A 17271-nucleotide genomic window follows, 5' to 3' on the forward strand; every position below is an offset into this window, starting at 1 on the left:
GCGAGGAAGCAAAGGGAGTGGGGGGGGGGAAGGGGGCAGATGTGGACGGGAGAAGTGGATGAGGCCGACCCCGCCGCACGCGTGGTTAAAAAAGGACGCTTCCATTGGCTGACGCGTGGGCCCGCTGTCGGTGGTCGTCATAAATAAGTTGACCGGTGATGGTTGGGTGGCCATCAGGTGAGGACGCGGCGAACGACGAAGAGTTTGGGTCGGCCCGGACGTCAGCGGACACGATTTAAGTTTGGGGGCCGCCATTTTTGTCCGTGCCGACCTAAATGGATACGGACGGACGAAATGTGTCGCCCCATTAGAGCTCTTAGCTGCCAGAAGGCCCATTGGTTGTCCGGGTGCGAATGGGTATCTTTAGGGTATCATGCGGCTTTTTTTAGTTCACCACATGAACTCGATTTTTAAAGCTGCTTGTCTAAGAAACAATATTTGTGTTCTCCTTGATTGCACATGGAAAAATGGCAATGCCTTGATTAGGTTCTGGTCACCTCAATGTCAGGATTTGTGATTGCTAACCGCACCTGGCGCATAGTAGTTTCTGGTTACCGAAGACAAAAAGCTTTCTTGTTATAGAAGACACAAAGCTTACAATGACGCAATGATTTTGGTAATTCTTTATTTAATGTTTAAATGCTGTTTTACGATCAAAGTGTGGAAATCTACGACTGGCTGAGAATGCAATCGACAAGCCCTTGAGCGACTTTCAGACAGTCAAACAATGGTGGACTTCTAGTGAGGGTTGGCCTTGCTACTTCAGAAAGGAGACTAACTCCTTACATATGCTCATATGTTCGGAGATTTGGAATGAGCGACACTCTCGGGTTTTTCGTGACAAGGCCTCTGTACCGACGAGGATGGCTGCGGTCTGCACGTTGCAGGAGGAAGCGGAGCGACTCCTTCGCGAGTGTCAGTCAACGGCCGGGCATGGCTGCCGCGTCCTTGCACCCTTCCGCCGCTAGAAGGACAGTGACGACGACGATGACGATGGTGGTGTTGCCGGCCAGGGCGACCATGTCTACAAGGTCACCGTCCGCTCCAAGTTAGTGTTATTTTTTTAGTTTCTAGTTGAACTGAAATGCCGTTCGTTTTATGTATTAATATGTCCGAACTTAAGTGAATTCCTGCATGTTTACATGAAATTTGTCCGGTTTTGTTCTAACCCGGTTTGAAATGTATGCGGGCATGGTTGAATGGCCAACTTCAACATCAGTGTGTCGTTTTACGAGTTTTAGGAAATGCCCTAATGTTTTTCTAAGAAAATTGACATCTGGAAACTAGTATTTTTTTCATGAGCCCTGGCATGTACTCCCTTTGCTTCTTTTTATCCCGCGTATAAAGTTTGGTCGGGGTCAAACTACACGAAGTTTGACCAAATTTATATAAAAAGTATGAACATTTACAATGCTAAAACTATATAGTATAAAAATACATTTCATGGTGTATCTGATAATATTGATTTCATATTGTGAATGCTGATATTTTTAATATAAAGTTAATCAAATTTTACAAAGCTTGATCTTGATCTAATATTTTATACGGGGACTAAAAAAACGGAGTGAGTACGCAGGGGAATAAAGCCGGCCTTTGGTTGGGCGAGCGATATCGCCCCTCGAAGCATCCGTCCTCCCTGTTGTGCTCTCTCTCTCTCTCTCTCTCTCTCCATTGCTCAGTACCATCCCACCTCTCTCCCTCTCACCTAAAAGTCTTGTGCCAGAGATTTGAAAAGATCACACAGACCACTAGCTTTTAGGCGCTTGCCTTGCCTGCGAATTGCTGTGAGCTGCTGAACACTTTGCCCAACCCTCCTTCTGCTCCATTTTCTAGGCAGCCATGGAAGCAGCAGATGAGGAGAAGCCCCTGCTTAATGCACAGACCAATCCTCAGGTAAATCTCTCGCCTCCTCTTCTTTTCTCTCATCGAGATGATCATGAGAGTAATCTCTTCAGTTAGGAGGAAGAATACGAGTAATTCCGATCTTCTCGATCCTGTGCAACTTAGATATTTTTGTACTGTACTGCAGGATGTAGGTTCAGAATATACCAGCGATGGTTCAGTCGATATCAACAAACGGCCTGCTCTGAAGGGAAGTACAGGCCGTTGGAGGGCATGCTACATGATTTTAGGTAATACTATCAAAATTCGGACAGCAATTCATGCAAACTGTACTCGTGTCCATCTACTCCTTTTCTTACATGCTACTTGAACGCATCCTAGGTGTTGAGTTCTGCGAATGCGTGGCCTTCTTCGCGGTCTCGAGGAACTTGGTAACCTATCTCACCACCGTGCTCCACGAAAGCAAAGTCGCCGCCGCGAGAAATGTCTCCGCCTGGGTCGGCGCCAGCTTCCTCACGCCGCTCATCGGAGCCTTCTTGGCCGACACCTACCTGGGAAGATACTGGACAATAGTTGCTTCCCTCCCAGTCCACATCCTTGTAAGTTCTAGTACACAAGATAACGATCAACAAACCTCTTAGTTGCAAGTTGCAACTCTGATAAACACTTGATTCTGTCAGGGAATGCTGGTCCTCGCAGTGTCAGCATCAGCCCCAGCATCTTCCTACAGCGGCGGCGAGGTTCATCGCACCATGGTGTACGCGGGGCTCTATCTCGCCGCGCTCGGCGGCGGCGGCATCAAGCCCTGCACGTCGACCTTCGGGGCCGACCAGTTCGACGGCGCCGACCCGGCGGAGCTGGCCAAGAAGGGCTCCTTCTTCAACTGGTACTACTTCATGATCAACCTCAGCTCCCTCCTGTCGAGCACGCTGCTTGTCTGGCTGCAGGACAATGTCGGGTGGGGGGTCAGCTTCGCGATCCCGACGGCGCTCATGGCCTTGGCCCTCGCAGTGTTTCTTGGTGGCTCCAGGGTGTACAGGTTTAGAGAACCCACAGTGAGCCCCTTCACCAGCCTCTCCCAGGTGGTCGTCGCGGCCCTCAGCAAGTGGCGTATGCAGCTGCCGGACGACGTCTCCCTTTTCCACGAGCTCACCGGTTCGTCTGAATCAGGCCACATGATTCAGCATACGAGTCAGTTCAGGTACTTCAGATAATGTCTAGATGTTCATTTGGAAACAAACATTTGCACTGAGCCAACTATCCGATTGTAATCTTCAGATTCCTCGACAAGGCTGCCATGATGCTGCCCCACTCGGACAAAACATGCGTGGCGCCGCCGACGAGTTCTTGGAGGCTCTGCACGGTGACACAGGTCGAAGAGCTCAAGATACTGCTGCGGATGTTCCCCGTCTGGGCATCTTTCGTGATCTTCCACGCCGTCACCGGCCAACTGTCGTCGACGTTCATCGAGCAGGGGATGGTCATGGACAACCGCGTCGGCGGGTTCGCCATCCCGCCCGCCTCCCTCTCCATCTTCGGCGTCTTCAGCGTGCTCGTCTGGGTGCCCGTCTACGAGACCGTGCTGGTGCCGCTCGCCCGGCGCTGCACCGGCAACGGCAAGGGCTTCTCGCAGACGCAGCGGCTCGGGGTCGGCTTCGCGCTGTCCGCGCTGACCATGGTCTACTCGGCGGCGCTCGAGACGAAGAGGCTGGCGGTCGCGCGAGCCAGCGGCCTGGCCGGGCAGAACGTGCCGGTGCCGATGAGCATCCTGTGGCAGGCGCCGTCGCACGCCCTGCACGGCGCGGCGGGGGTCTTCGCCGGCATCGGCATGACGGAGTTCTTCTACGACCAGGCCCCGTGCGCCATGAAGAGCCTCTGCGCGGCGTTCGCGCAGCTCTCGATCGCGTCCGGGTTCTACTTCAACACGGTTGTGCTCAGTGTCGTGGCGGCGGTCACCACGCGTGGCGGGGCGCCTGGGTGGATCCCAGACAACCTCAACGAAGGGCATCTCGACTATTTCTTCTGGATGATGGCTGCTCTCAGCTTACTCAACCTGGCGCAGTTTGTGCACTACTCCATGCGGTGTAGAGAGAAGACAGCTTCTTCACCCTAAATAGTGGACACTTGACACGAGTTTAAAGTTTAAATCCTTTTCTATATGATGATCACAATAAAGTAAGCCTCTTCCATCATAGTGATAGATAATCCCAAATGATAAGTGCCACAGTTTGCATGAAGCACTTCACCCTGACAGTTATTACAACTAGATATCTGTATTGAAAAAATTTAGACTTATCAATCTGCACTGAACGGACATGCTAGATATCTATCCCGTCCCGTATAGTAAACGTCTCTTCGGCATTGAACAGGCACGGACAAATGAGACGCGACACTGGCGGCGCTCGCGCGTTGCTTCAATGCGAGTGACAGTGAGGGCTGCGTCCGCTCCGGGCCGGCGTCAATGCAGAGCGACCCTACAGCGGGATGAATGCGGGCAGCTGGCGCCGGGCAGGAAAGCATGCGAGCGAGGGAGAAGGATTTAGGGCGGGCCAGGTTTGTCAGTCGTGGGCGTGGAAGCAGCTCGGATGCCCACAAAGCTCCCCTTCCCCAGTTTGCAGAAAAAATGCGTCCGGACTGGCCTGCGAATCGATACAGGACCGTGTTGGATGACAAAATATGTTCAAACCATACGGTTCAAACGGGTGCGGGCGGTTTGAGTGTCTGTGTTGTAAACGCGCTAACAATGCAATGCTACAGCCATAAATCGATCTCATGGACTGTAGCAGTGATGAGCGCCGTGTTCCTTCCTTTTTTCACTTGATTAAACATTGGCCTTCCATATGTATCCTAGTTCCCACGATCAGCGGCAGCACAAGCCGTTAGGGGAGCAACACATGAAGTCTGATTCGTAAGCACACAATGATTTGATTCGTAAGAACAGAACGATTTGATTCATGTATTGATTTGGTTCGTGTCACCCATTCCTGTTAGTAGCACATGGTGAGAAAGAGAGAGATGGGATGACCTAAGCAATTTAGGTTCGTTGCATGTGCAGCGATCGGCCTTCAGCCGGTGTGATATACCTCCGTCCGTAAATATTTGTTGTAAAAATAAATGTCTAGATGTGTTCTTAGTTTTAAATACATCAATTTCAATCCATTCTTACTGCAAGTAATTCAAAACGGAGGGAGTACTACAGAACGGAAAAGAGAAAATGAGAAAGGCCTTCTTGGTTCATAGGATAGGAATTTTATAGGAATAGAGAAATCATAGTAAGTGAGATGACATGCATTTCAATTTTTATAGAGAAAGAGATACTATTTGGTGCATAGGGTAGGAATTTTTTAATTGAGTCTAGGCCAATGTTTTTTTTCCTTCAAAATGTGAAGAATTGATTTCTATCCTACATACGAACAGGAATCCATTCCCATAAACCAAAGGGTTTCAATTTGTTTTCCTTTACAAATCCTATTCTATAGAGTTTCTATAAAATTCCTACAAAAGACGACCTATTATAGTGATGAGCGAAAGGGAAACTGTTTTCCCAAATAAAATAGTGCTACTCCAATTTATGCGGAAGAGACGTGGAAATAACCGGTTGCGAACTAGTATTGTAAAGTGACCCAGTGAGTGAGTGATGCTGACGGCGCAGCAGGCAGCTCCAGGAGCATCGTCTCCATCCGCCTTCCTTGTCCGTTTAGCACGTTGTAGCCTAGCTTAGCTTAGTAGCTAGTAGAGACTAGTTTAATTTAACAAGATGCCGCTCATTTTTTAACGAGAGCGTAGTAGGAGATACGAATCTGCTGCCGCATTCGTCTTCCTCTTGAGGAAAACAAGTCTCATCCGCCGCATCCGTCGTCACTCAGGTCTCTCTCGCTGTTCAGCTCAACGTGGAATCAGAAGAAGAAAAAGTCAGCTTGTTCTCCTGCCATTTGTACAATTACGCTGAAAATTACATCATGTGTTTTTTGCTTCTCATGATAGACCTTCTCTTTTCTTTCTCTTTTTGTATTGTCCAATCACTCTACACAACGGGGTCTCTAGATAACAAGTTCCTGATAGCTCCGCGTACACAGAATTCTTCTCAGGAACTTCCTAAGAGCACTTCTTCTGAAGACTACACCGAGAGAGAGAGAGTGTCAGATGGAAGCAGCAGATGAGGAGAGCCCACTGCTGAGCCATCGCTGCCTGCGTCCACAGCCACAGGTGATGGATTTTTCTCTGCTCAACCATGCATTATCCCTGCTGTCCAGTTGGTATCCTAAGTGCGGAAATTGGTAACCAAATTTATAGCCTCTGCATTGTTGTTCAGGACGAATATTCAAGGTACACGAGCGATGGAACGGTTGATGTCAACAGACAGCCTGCTCTCAAGCACAGCACCGGCAACTGGAGAGCATGCTTCTTCATTCTAGGTGCTCCACAAAACTTCTTCATGCTCCACATTTTGTCATTTTCCATACAGGAGGAGTAACATGTTGAGCCTTGGACCTAAATCAGGCGCCGAATTCAGCGAATGCTTGTGCTTCGCCGCCGTCGCCAAGAACTTGGTCACCTACCTCACCAGTCACCACGGTGCTCCACGAGAGCAACGTCGACGCCGCGAGGAACGTCTCCACCTGGGTCGGCAGCTGCTTCCTCACGCCGATACTCGACTGTTGCAGTGTTCCTCTCTGTCTACATCTTTGTAAGCCGAGACAACCAGAATGCTATCAGACCACCTTAATCTGCAACGTTTCTGAAGTTACTGTACAAAAAATTCTGTGCAGCATTTCTGAAACTTTTTCATTGACAATGTGCCAGGGGATGTTCATCATGACCTCATCGCCGGCGCTTCCGCGGCTCCTGCCTCGTTCCTCCGACGAGAGCGGCGGTGTCCATCGTGCCGCCGTCTACCTGGGGCTCTACCTTGTCGCCCTCGGCACCGGCGGAATCAAGCCCTGCGCCACGGCCCTGGGCGCGGATCAGTTCGACGGCGCCGACCCGGCGGAGCGGGTGGCCAAGGGCTCCTTCTTCAACTGGTACTACTTCTCCATCAACATCGGCTCGCTGCTGTCGGCGACGTTGCTCGTCTGGGTGCAGGACAACATCGGGTGGACCGTCGGGTACGCAATCCCGACGGTGCTCATAGGATTCGGCCTCGCCGTGTTCGTCTCCGGTGGGAAGATTTACAGGCACAAGCCACTGGGGGTGGGAGGTAGCCCACTGACAAGGGTCTGCCAGGTGGTCGTCGCTGCCGCGAGGAATTGCCGTCTCGAGCTGCCCGATGACACCTCGGCCCTGCACGAAAATGGCATGGCTCAGCACACCAGGCAATTCCGGTTCTTTGACAAGGCCGCGATCGTGCTGGCGTCGTCGGAGAAGAAGGGCCCGTGGCGGCTCTGCACGGTGTCGCAGGTGGAGGAGCTAAAGATGCTGCTCGGATGTCACCCGTCTGGGCGTCGATGCTCGTCTTCTTCGCGGTCACCGCGCAGATGTCAACCACGCTGATCGAGCTTGGCATGACCATGGACAACCGCGTCGGCGGTTTTGTCGTGCCGCCGGCATCGCTCTCCACATTTGACCTCGTCAGCGTCCTCATCTGGGTTCCCCTCTACGAGGCCGTGCTGGTGCCGCTCGCACGGCGCGTCACCGGCGAGCACAGGGGATTCACGCAGCTGCAGCGCATTGGCGTCGGCCTCGCGCTGTCCGCGGCCGCCATGGCGTACGCCGCGTCGGTCGAGACGAGGCGGCTGGCGTCGGCGAGCTCGATGAGCATCATGTGGCTGGCGCCGTGCTACTTCGTGCTGGGCGCGGCCGAGGTGTTCACCAGCATCGGCATGCTCGAGTTCTTCTACGATCAGTCCCCAGTATCCATGAAGAGCTTGGGCACGGCCCTCGCGCATCTTGCCGTCGCTGGCGGGAGCTACCTCAACTCCGCCCTGCTCGGCGCCGTCGCGTCTGCCACGGGGTGGATCTCGGACAACCTCGACCAGGGCCACCTTGACTACTTCTGGTTCATGGCGGCTCTCAGCACGCTCAACCTGTTGCAGTTCGTTTACTGCTCCATCAGATACAAAAGCTAAAGAGGCCACCGAAATAATTGTTTGAAGGGGAAAAGGTGTGGCTGAATTGCTTAGGTGTACCCACCCACCCCAAGAACGTTTTCCTTTTTATTTCCCCAAAAGAAATTTCAAGCTTTGCAGGTGAACAGTACATTTGAATTACAATATGCAAAAAATGTTTTTTATATGCAACATAAATACTACTCCACAATGCAGTGCGACACGCTTTCCAAGGGAGATGGAGGGAGTACTTAAAGTTATATTACTTGTATTAATCTCATTTAATATATTGATGCTGCACCAAAAAAATCTAAAATATTTCTTGTACATTGTAGTACTAATGTTTCAGAGATCCCCACAAATTAATTTTCAAGGACAGGAAGAGATGGGCGAACGGGCGACTGGGCGGGCGACCGGGGCCACGGCCGCGGCTGCGCAGCCGCCCCTAGCCGCCGGTGATGGCCGGCGAGTTGCAAGCCAGTTCTGGGCTCTTGCGGATCCGGACGAGGAGGACGCGGACGACGACGGGGATGGGATCCCGGCGAGTTCTCCACCGACTCCGACTCCGACTCCGACTCCGTCAGATCTCATACGTGAGTTTTTTTAATTCAGGGTACGACGAAGATGAAGTGGCAACAACGATCGATAGTGTTCTGCCACCTGATGATCCGACAAGAATTGGATTGCACGCGGGAGAGAAGAAAGAAATGATTCGTCGCGTAGTTCACCGGAGAAAGGCGGCGACGGCAATCAGACCATGGAAAGGTCCCCTCCCGAAGGTAAGTCTTCCAAATCTTACTCTTTTCGATTTGATTAGGCCGCAATCGTGGATCACAGTTAAGAGAAGGAAGAATGTGCGCCGGCAAATCGCGTCTAGGGCGCCGACGGCGGCTGTGGCGTCATCGCCGGCATCTCAGGAGATCAGGATCGCCGTTCAGAGGGTGCTGCGTTTGAATTTCCTTTTGGGCCGTGAGCTGGGAGCGTGTGCAGTTGGGCCGGCTCTGGGTGAGTTGGGCCAGAGCATAGACGGGCCAGGGTTAGCTGGGTATGTGGCCCAGGCTAACCCGACCGCTACTCCTTCTCGCTGCGACGCCCCATGCACTCGATCGATCGCTCCTTCTCTGGTTTCGCCGTTGTCTACTCGGGCTAGGGTTCCGAGGCGCGGCAAGTCCGGGTTCCGAGCGTGTGGAACCGGTAGAACTCGGCGCATCCCATCCGCCCCGGCTATGGCTGGCCGCGGGTCAGCCGCGTCGCCAGGCAAAGGCGCTGCCTCGGGTGGGACTGGCCGAGGTGGGGCGGCTTCGCTGCCAGGGTCCGGCCGCGCCACTACAGCGCTGCCAGCGGCTGGGACTGGGCGTGGGGGCGCGGTGCAGGAGTCGCCGCGGCCGCCGGCGCCGGCCGGTGCAAACCCCGCCGCCATGGGTCGGGGTGGTGGAGCGAACGGCCTGAGGCCGCCGACTCCGGCTGCTGCTGCCACCTTGGGTCGGGGCGGGATTGGCCTGGGTTCTTGGCCGTCGCTTCAGGGCCCGGGGATTGCTGGACGGGGAGCTCCGATCGGCCCGCGACCTACGCTGACGGCGGGGGTGTCGCCCGCGGTCGGGCGTGGTGGACCTCGGCCTCCCAAGCTGGCGATCGGGCGTGCTGGACCTCGGCCTCCCGCGCCGGCTAATGCTACTGTGGGGAGTGGCGTTGCTCCGTCGAGGCCAACGACACCAGCGGCTGTGGGGCGTGGTGCTGCTCCGCCGCAGCCTCATTGAGGGAGTCCTGGATTAGGGGGTGTCCAGATGGCCGGACTATACCTTCGGCCGAACTCCTGGACTATGAAGATACGAGATTGAAGACTTTGTCCCGTGTCCGGAAGGGACTTTCCTTGGCGTGGAAGGCAAGCTTGGCGATACGGATATGTAGATCTCCTACCATTGTAACCGACTCTATGTAACCCTAGCCCTCTCCGGTGTCTATATAAACCGGAGAGTTTTAGTCCGTAGGACGAACAACAATCATACCATAGGCTAGCTTTTAGGGTTTAGCCTCTCTGATCTCGTGGTAGATCTACTTTTGTACTACCCATATCATCAATATTAATCAAGCAGGACGTAGGGTTTTACCTCCATCAAGAGGGCCCGAACCTGGGTAAAACATCGTGTCTCCTGCCTCATGTTACCATCCGACCTAGACGCACAGTTCGGGACCCCCTACCCGAGATCCACCGGTTTTGACACCGACATTGGTGCTTTCATTGAGAGTTCCTCTGTGTCGTCACTTTTAGGTCCGATGGCTTCTCCGATCATCAACAGCGATGCGATCCAGGGCGAGACTTTTCTCCCCGGACAGATCTTCGTATTCGGCGGCTTTGCACTGCGGGCCAATTCGCTTGGTCATCTGGAGCAGATTGAAAGCTACGCCCCTGGCCATCAGGTTAGATTTGGAAGTTTGAACTACACGGCCGACATCCGCGGAGACTTGATCTTTGACGGATTCGAGCCATAGCCGAGCGTGCCGCACTGTCACGATGGGCATGATTTAGCTCTGCCGCCGAACAGTGCCCTGGAGGCCGCACCTGTGTCCGCTCCGACCCCTAGCTCGGAGCCGATCACACCAACCGAGGATGGGTGGTTAGACACCACCTCGGGGGCTGCAATCTCTACGGCGATCGAGCCGAACACCAGCCCTATTCTCTGCGAAGCCCATGACTCCAGAGAGCCGGACTCCTCTCCAGACTCCGAGCCCTCCGCGCCCCGACCGATCGAACCCGAGTGGGCGCCGATCATGGAGTTCGCCGCCGCGGACATCTTTCAGCACTCGCCCTTCGGCGATATTCTGAATTCACTAAAGTCTCTCTCTTTGTCAGGAGAGCCCTGACTGGACTATGGTCAGCAAGGTTGGGATGCGGATGATGAAGAAATTCAAAGCCCACCGACCACCCACTTTGTAGCCACTGTCGATGATTTAACCGACATGCTCGACTTCGACTCCGAAGACATCGACGGTATGGACGCCAATGCAGGAGACGATCAAGAACCAACGCCTATAGGGCACTGGAAAGCCACCTCATCGTATGATATATACATGGTGGACACCCCAAAAGAAGGCAATGGCGATGGAACAGCGGAGGATGACCCCTCCAAGAAGCAGCCTAAGCGCCGGCGTCAGCAGCGCCGCTCTAAATCCCGCCCAAACAAAAACGGTGATTCCGGCACGGGGGATAATAACACCCCGGACAGTGTCGAAGACAACCACCTCCAGCAAGATTCAGCACAGGAGGATAGAGAAGCCAGCCCTCATGAGAGAGCGGTAGACAGAGAGGTCGAGGACGATAATTATATGCCTCCCTCCGAAGACGAGGCAAGCCTCGACGATGACGAATTTGTCGTGCCGGAGGATCCCATTGAACAAGAGCGTTTCAAACGCAGGCTTATGGCCACGACGAGCAGCCTCAAGAAAAAACAGCAACAACTTAGAGCTGATTAAGATTTGCTAGCTGACAGATGGATTGAAGTCCTTGCGGCCGAAGAGTATGAACTCGAACGCCCCTCCAAAAGCTACCCAAAGCGCAGGTTGCTACCCCAATTAGAGGAGGAAGCACTTAAACCTACATCACCAGCGCATGATGCGGCCGACCGGCCACCCCGTGGCCGTGACAGAGAGGCCTCTCGACCCTCCACTCAAGTCGCACCCCGGCGCCGCTCAAAAACTACCAAGGCAGGGGAAAATGCGCCAGACCTGCGAGATATATTGGAGGACAAGGCAAGGCAAACAAGATCGATCTACGGATCACGTGGGCGCCCCACAGCACAAGACGATACTCGTCACGCCGGATAAAGTAAATCTGGCCGGGCCGAACACAGTTGACAATGCTCGTTTGAGTTGCGTCGTGATGTAGCCCAATACAGAGGCGCCGCACACCCATTATGCTTCACAGATGAAGTAATGGATTATCAAATCCCCGAGGGTTTCAAACCCGTGAACATCGAATCATACGATGGCACAACAGATCCTGCGGTATGGATCGAGGACTATCTCCTCCATATCCACATGGCCCGCGGTGATGACCTACACGCCATCAAATACCTCCCACTCAAGCTTAAAGGACCAGCCCGGCATTGGCTTAACAGCTTGCCAGCAGAATCAATTGGTTGTTGGGAGGACCTGGAAGCCGCATTCCTCGACAATTTCCAGGGCACTTATGTGCGACCACCAGACGCCGATGACCTAAGCCACATAATTCAGCAGCCAGAGGAATCGGCCAGACAATTCTGGACACGGTTCCTAACCAAGAAAAATCAAATCGTCGACTGTCCGGACGCAAAGGCCCTAGCAGCCTTCAAGCATAACATCCGCGACGAGTGGCTTGCACGGCACCTAGGACAGGAAAAGCCGAAATCTATGGCAGCCCTCACGACACTTATGACCCGCTTTTGCGTGGGAGAAGACAGCTGGCTAGCTCGCAGCAATAACATGACCAAGAGCCCTGGTAATTCGGATACCAAGGACAGCAGTGGCAGGTCGCGTCGCAACAAGAAAAAGCGCCGCATTAACGACGACAATGCTGAGGATACGGCAGTTAATGCCGGATTCAAAGGCTCTAACCCCGGTCAGCGGAAAAAGCCATTCAAAAGAAATACTCCAGGCCCGTCCAGTTTGGACCGAATACTCGACCGCTCATGCCAGATACATGGCACCCCAAAAAACCAGCCAATCACACCAACAGGGATTGTTGGGTGTTCAAGCAGGCAGGCAAGTTAAATGCTGAAAGCAGAGACAAGGGGATGCATAGAGATGACGAGGAGGAGCCCCGGCCGCCGAACAACAGTGGACAGAAAGGTTTTCCCCCACAAGTGCGGACGGTGAACATGATATACGCAACCCACGCCTCCAAGAGGGAGCGGAAGCGTGTGCCAAGGGACGTATACGCGATGGAGCCAGTCGCCCCAAAGTTCAACCCATGGTCTTCCTGCCCGATCACTTTTGATCGAAGGTACCACCCCACTAGCATCCGTCATGGCAGATTCGCCGCATTGGTTCTAGACCCAATTATTAACGTATTTCACCTCACTAGAGTCCTTATGGATGGCGGCAACAGCCTGAACCTGCTTTATCAGGATACAGTGCGGAAAATGGGCATCGATCCCTCGAGGATTAAACCCACCAGAACGACCTTTAAAGGCGTCACACCAAGTGTAGAAGCCAACTGTACAGGCTCAGTTACACTTGAAGTGGTCTTCGGATCTCCGGATAATTTCCGAAGCGAGGAGTTAATCTTCGACATAGTCCCGTTCCGCAGTGGCTATCACGCACTGCTCGGGCGAACCGCATTTGCCAAGTTCAATGCGGTGCCGCACTACGCATACCTCAAGCTCAAGATGCCAGGCCCTCGAGGCGTCATCACGGTCAATGGAAACACCGAACGCTCTCTCCGAACGGAGGAGCATACGCCGGCTATCGCAGCGGAAGTACAAAGCAGCCTCTCAAGGCAATTCTCCAGTCCGGCCATTAAGCGTCCAGACACCATCAAGCGCGCCCGGAGTAACCTACAACAAGACCGCCTGGCATGTTCCGAGCAAGCGTAGCAATGCGGCCCCAACCCCAACCCTCGCGAAATTGTGAAACCAGTGCCGCACGTACATAACTACGCTCTGGAAATACCATGGGCACAGGGGGAGGGGCACCATCACGGCACGCCCGAAACGTGGCTTAAACCGCACTAGGGGCTGCCGATTTCTTAATTTTCTCTTATTTTCAGGACTCCATTCTTCGGAAGGCTTGTCCGGTAGTACAATTGCTGCACAAACGATACAACCAGGGAATCAGAAAGCTACGCCGCACTACGGAACTCTAAGGTGGTCTCTATAACGAGCAGTATACCTGTTTCGCATAACATTCCGCAGCTCGCCCCTGGAAAGGACATATTTGATAGTCCCATCTTTTGCTTATCGCACTATTTGTATCGTTCTGCTTTGATCGCAGCTTTCTTAAATAAACAATGCATAGCTTCCATCTATTATTGTATTACCTCTTTTTTTACGAATATATGTTCATTAATGACATGTTGCACCCGTACACTTTGGTACGACCAACACGCCAGGGGCTTAAGTACCCCACAACATGGTGTGAGAAGTCCGAACACTTTCACAAGTGCGGCACCCCGAACTTATAGCATTATATGCATCGGCTCCGAATCATGTCTTGGGTCAAATGTTGGGTTTGCCCGGCTCCTATGTTTTGGTACCTTACGTTCCGTTATATCGACTAAGGTAGCACTAGGAGAACTACTGCGATTGTGCCTCAGTTGAGCTGAGCTAAGCACCTCAATAGACAAAGCTAAAACTGACCGTCATGATGAGGCGAGAGCTGGTCGCTGTTCGAGAGGTTTTCGAGTCCCTAAAGACTTATGCCGCTTAGAGCGAGGAGTCGGCTTTGTCCGGCCTAGGCGTGGATAGCGCCCCGAACTCGGTCTTCCGAACACTAGGGGAAAATTTAAAATTATAGAATTAGATGGCTAAGTGAGAGTGTTCAAGCATTATAGTCCGATTGCCTTGTTCGTTGTGTTGAGCGCCTCCCTCGAAGGACCCAATAATGGGGAAAAGAGCGCTCATGTTTATCCCGAACACCCCAGCACTCGTGCCACGGGGGCAGAAACTGACGACTCGCCATCTCTCAAATTTGATAAACGGCCACACAGAAGGTAATATTTTAAATTCAAAAAGCATTGCTTAGCGCACATGAACAAGTTTTCAGCGCACAGGACAAAACGAGCGAGTTTACTGAAAAATTACATCCATGGAACATTCATCCGCCACAAGGCGGGCACCCTTCAGAACGCCCTCATAATACATCTCGGGCTTGCGATGCTCCTTGCCCGGCGGTGGCCAGTCCTTCACAAGCTTCTTAGCATCCAGCTTGCCCCAGTGCACCTTCGCACGGGCAAGCGCCCTACGGGCACCCTCGATGCATACGGAGCGCTTGATGACTTTGAGCCTTGGACAGGCCTCCACCAGCCGCCTCACCAGCCCGAAGTAGCTCCCAGGCATGGCCTCTCCAGGCCACAGCCGGACTATGAGGCCCTTCATGGCCTGTTCGGCCACCTTATGGAGCTCGACCAGCTGTTTCAGCTGGTCACTTAAGGGCACCGGGTGTTCGGCCTCAGCATACTAAGACCAGAACACCTTCTCCGTCGAGCTTCCCTCCTCGGCTCGGTAGAAGGCGGCGCATCCGACACGCTACAGGGCAAGTCTGCGAATGCTCCTGGAGAGCTTTGGATTCGGGTAAGTGACAAGTAATTCACTTTTACGTGCTTGCTTTGCATAAAGAATGCCTTACCCACCGCTATCTTTTTTATTGCCTCAACCTCCTAGAGGGCCTTCTGGGCTTCGGCCTTGGCAGACTTGGCATCTTCAATGGCCGCCGCGAGCTCAGACTCTCGCGTCTTCGAGTCAAGCTCCAAACTCTCATGTTTTTTCATGAGAGCCTGGAGCTCTTGCCGCACCTCGCCAACCTGCGTCTCATGCTTCTCCCGCTCGGTGCGCTCCTTGGCAGCCCTCTTTTCAGCCTCGGACAACGCTTGCTTAAGGGTCGCCACCTTAGTTGTGGCCCCTACAATAGCTGCATTAATCCTGTCACTTTTTGCAATTGCACCTTTCACATATTTCAATAAGGTATTTCTTACCTTCCTTCTCCTCGAGCTGCTGCTTGGCTAGGCCGAGCTCTTGCTCGGACCGCTCGAGGTTCTGCTTCAGTGTATCCACCTCCGCAGTCAGTGCGGCGGAGGCCATCAGCGAAGCCTGCATACGCATATTGACTTGATTATGTTAGACTCCTGTGATTATTAGATCCTCTATTCGGCTTTTCTTTCCAAACGCCGAACAGAGCATCAGGGGCTACTGTCTATGCGGTAATATTTTTTACATATTCTTTACTGTAAGTGCATCTAGTGCCACCCCTAGTTGGTTTTGGAGTATTGACAACAAACTTAGTTGAGGGACTAATGTGTTTGTGAGAATTGCAGGATAACACAGGTAGAAGTCCCTCATTGATTCGGTTTTCCTACCAGAGATGACCCCTAAAAATGTATGAAGACATTGAAGTCAAAGGTGGTATATTTGAAGACATTCACATTGAGACTATGACAAGAGAAGACATCGCATGAAGATATGGAGCGCGAAGACTTAGATCTTTCGTAGTTCTTTTTCTTCTTTATTGAGTCATAGGAACCACCGTACTATTAAGTGGGGTCCAAGAGAACCAGTCAGAATGACTGAAGTGATGCTTAATCAAAACCTATGTCTTCGAGTGAAGACTATGAGAGCGAATCTTGTCCAGAGTCGGACAAGTCACAGCTTTGCTTGTAGCCCAAGTAAAGTTGCCGTGTGAGTTTGATATCTGACTGTTGGAACACGTGTCAGTTCCTTAGTGACCCAGGGTCATTTCGGACAAATCAAGTCAGGTTGCCTAGTGGCTATAAATAGCCCACCCCCTACAACCATAAACGGTTGGCTGCTCAGAGTTAGTGTACGGCTTTTGTCGTTTGAGAGCAACCCACCTCGAAGCCTGTGAGAGAGAATTCCTTGCGAGGATAAAGCCCTAACCACCCAAAGCCAAAGAGAATTAGGCATCACTTAAGTCTTCTTGTCTGTGTGATCTGAAGACTTATTACACTTGAGGACTGTGAATTCTCCACCCGGTTAGGTGTCGCATTCTGAGCATCCAAGAGACATTGTGGATTGCCGGTGAATGAAGTCTGTGAAGGTCTGGGAGTCTACCTTGAAGACTTACCAGAGTGATTGGGTGAGGTCTGTGTGACCTTAGCTCAAGGGGAATACGGTGAGGACTGGGTGTCCTGAGCTGCGTGTTCAGGACTGGGTGTCCGGGACTGTGTGTCCTCAGGTTTAACGACCTAGCCGCCCTAACCAGATGTACAGTTGTCACAACAACTGGAACTGGTCCAACACATCATTGTCTTCAACAAGTCACTGGTTTCATCCTTCCCTTCTCTTTACGTACTGTTACTCCTTGTGAAGTCATTGTATGATTGCACTATCTTATATCTTCACTGAGTGACTGCGTGTTCTGTTTGGCTTCATAATATCTTCCTACCTGATCCTTACTACATTGCTGCTATTAGTCATTGTGCGTTCTCTCTGTTGAATACTTGACTATGGCTTGCCTAGTGTAGTCCACCTTTCGCTGCAGGGTAATAGGTTTATTTCTATCATTTGTCTTCATAACTTCCATGTTTTGAAGACTTTCATAAAAATCGCCTATTCACCCCCCTCTAGTCGATATAACGCACTTTCAATTGGTATCAGAGCAAGGTACTCCCTTGTTCTGTGTGATTTGGTTTAACCACCTGGAGTTTTAGCTATGTTGACTGATAATTAAAGTCTCC

General features: G+C 52.3%; 1 protein-coding gene and 1 pseudogene across 1 annotated transcript; both read left to right on the forward strand.

The window, feature by feature from the left end:
- Window positions 1–1638: 1638 nt before the first annotated feature.
- LOC125521152 (protein NRT1/ PTR FAMILY 8.3-like) lies at window positions 1639–4034 on the forward strand. Its single transcript, XM_048686200.1, has 5 exons — window positions 1639–1893; window positions 2030–2132; window positions 2224–2441; window positions 2523–3043; window positions 3121–4034. The coding sequence occupies exons 1-5, from the start codon at window positions 1840–1842 to the stop codon at window positions 3953–3955; spliced, it is 1731 nt and encodes a 576-aa protein (XP_048542157.1). The 5' UTR covers window positions 1639–1839; the 3' UTR covers window positions 3956–4034.
- Window positions 4035–5684: 1650 nt separating this feature from the next.
- LOC125525942 lies at window positions 5685–8088 on the forward strand (annotated as a pseudogene).
- Window positions 8089–17271: the final 9183 nt, after the last annotated feature.

Source organism: Triticum urartu, chromosome 7 (assembly GCF_003073215.2).
Source record: "Triticum urartu cultivar G1812 chromosome 7, Tu2.1, whole genome shotgun sequence".
Taxonomy (NCBI): domain Eukaryota; kingdom Viridiplantae; phylum Streptophyta; class Magnoliopsida; order Poales; family Poaceae; genus Triticum; species Triticum urartu.